We start from the raw sequence: 1178 nt of genomic DNA on the forward strand, positions 1-1178 counted from the left end.
CCCTGCGGCCCCGGCCGGCACGGGGATCCATCCCGATGTCCACCGTGAGGTTGGTGTAGAGAGGGTGGAGGTGCTTGGCCAGCAGTGTGTAGGTGAGGGAGTTCATCCCGTCCTGCGTCCACATCCGCTGTGTGCGGATCAGCAGGTCGAACCTGGAAGGGACAAGGGAGGGGGAACATCACCGCTGAGGCCCCAGCCAGCCCCCCCCATACCCACCACCAGCCCCCTGACCTGTGGGGGTTCTCCTCGTTGCCTTTGTCACTCTTGTGCTTCACCATCTTGTAGTGGCCGATGGAGATGGGTGGGCGGGCGATCTTCATGCCGGCCAGGCGCACCCTGCAAACAAGCTGCCATGTCACCTGAGGGTGCCAGGGTGTGGGGACGCCATCTGCGTCCCCCCCCAGTGCAGCAGCAACATCCCCCATGTGTTTGTCCTGTGTGGTGACACCGTCACCGTGCCCAGAGTGGCCAGTGCCTCCCGGTGGGACACAAACATGGGGGATGGTGAAACCAGCAGGTCTCCACAACATCCTACCTGGTGGCAATGTCATCGTCCTCGCCCCCCCAGCCCCAGTACTCATTGGGGAAACCGTTGATCTTCATGTACTGGTCAGGGGTGAGAGCTGAGACCCCGCCGAAGTACTGGGGGTACGGCAGGCTGCAAGAGAGGGGGGACACTGAGCCAGTGCCTGTTCCTTGCTCCCAGCTTGCCCCCCGCTGCAGTCGCTCACCTGTATCCAAATTTATTCATGGCAATGGAGACATGTTTGGGGTTCCAGGGGTCGCAGGTGTAGAGGTTGTGGTCATTCTCAGGGATGAGGTCAACGTCATGGAGGAAAAGGCAGTCCCACTCCTCATCCTTCAGTGCCTCCTTCACTCCCACGTTCAGCAGCTTGGCCCGGTTGAAGGTGGAGTTGCCCGCCTGTGGGGAGAGGCAGCTGCAGTGGCGGATCCCGGCACAAGCCCGGTGAAGCCCCAGGTGCCTGCTGGACTCACCTGGTGCACAACATAGATGCCATACTGGAGCTGCTGGCGCTGCAGGAAGGGGTGCAGGTAGTAGAGGAGGTGGCCCAGGTGGGTCTCGCGGTTGCGGTAGGGGATGATGATGGCAGTGCGGGACCGGGGCTCACAGGTGGAGGGTTGGTACCGGCCACCCTCCTGCACCGTCGGGTTCTTCG

General features: G+C 62.3%; 1 protein-coding gene across 1 annotated transcript; it reads right to left on the reverse strand.

The window, feature by feature from the left end:
- Positions 1 to 21: 21 nt before the first annotated feature.
- Positions 22 to 1173, reverse strand: B4GALT3 (UDP-Gal:betaGlcNAc beta 1,4- galactosyltransferase, polypeptide 3; the record flags this gene model as incomplete). Its single annotated transcript, XM_010295969.1, has 5 exons — positions 22 to 152; positions 232 to 336; positions 536 to 658; positions 732 to 922; positions 997 to 1173. Coding segments are annotated over 5 exons (727 nt in total), but the record flags the coding sequence as incomplete, so codon positions are not given.
- Between the last annotated feature and the right edge of the window lie 5 nt (positions 1174 to 1178).

This window comes from Phaethon lepturus, unplaced genomic scaffold (assembly GCF_000687285.1).
Source record: "Phaethon lepturus isolate BGI_N335 unplaced genomic scaffold, ASM68728v1 scaffold32941, whole genome shotgun sequence".
Taxonomy (NCBI): Eukaryota; Metazoa; Chordata; class Aves; order Phaethontiformes; family Phaethontidae; genus Phaethon; species Phaethon lepturus.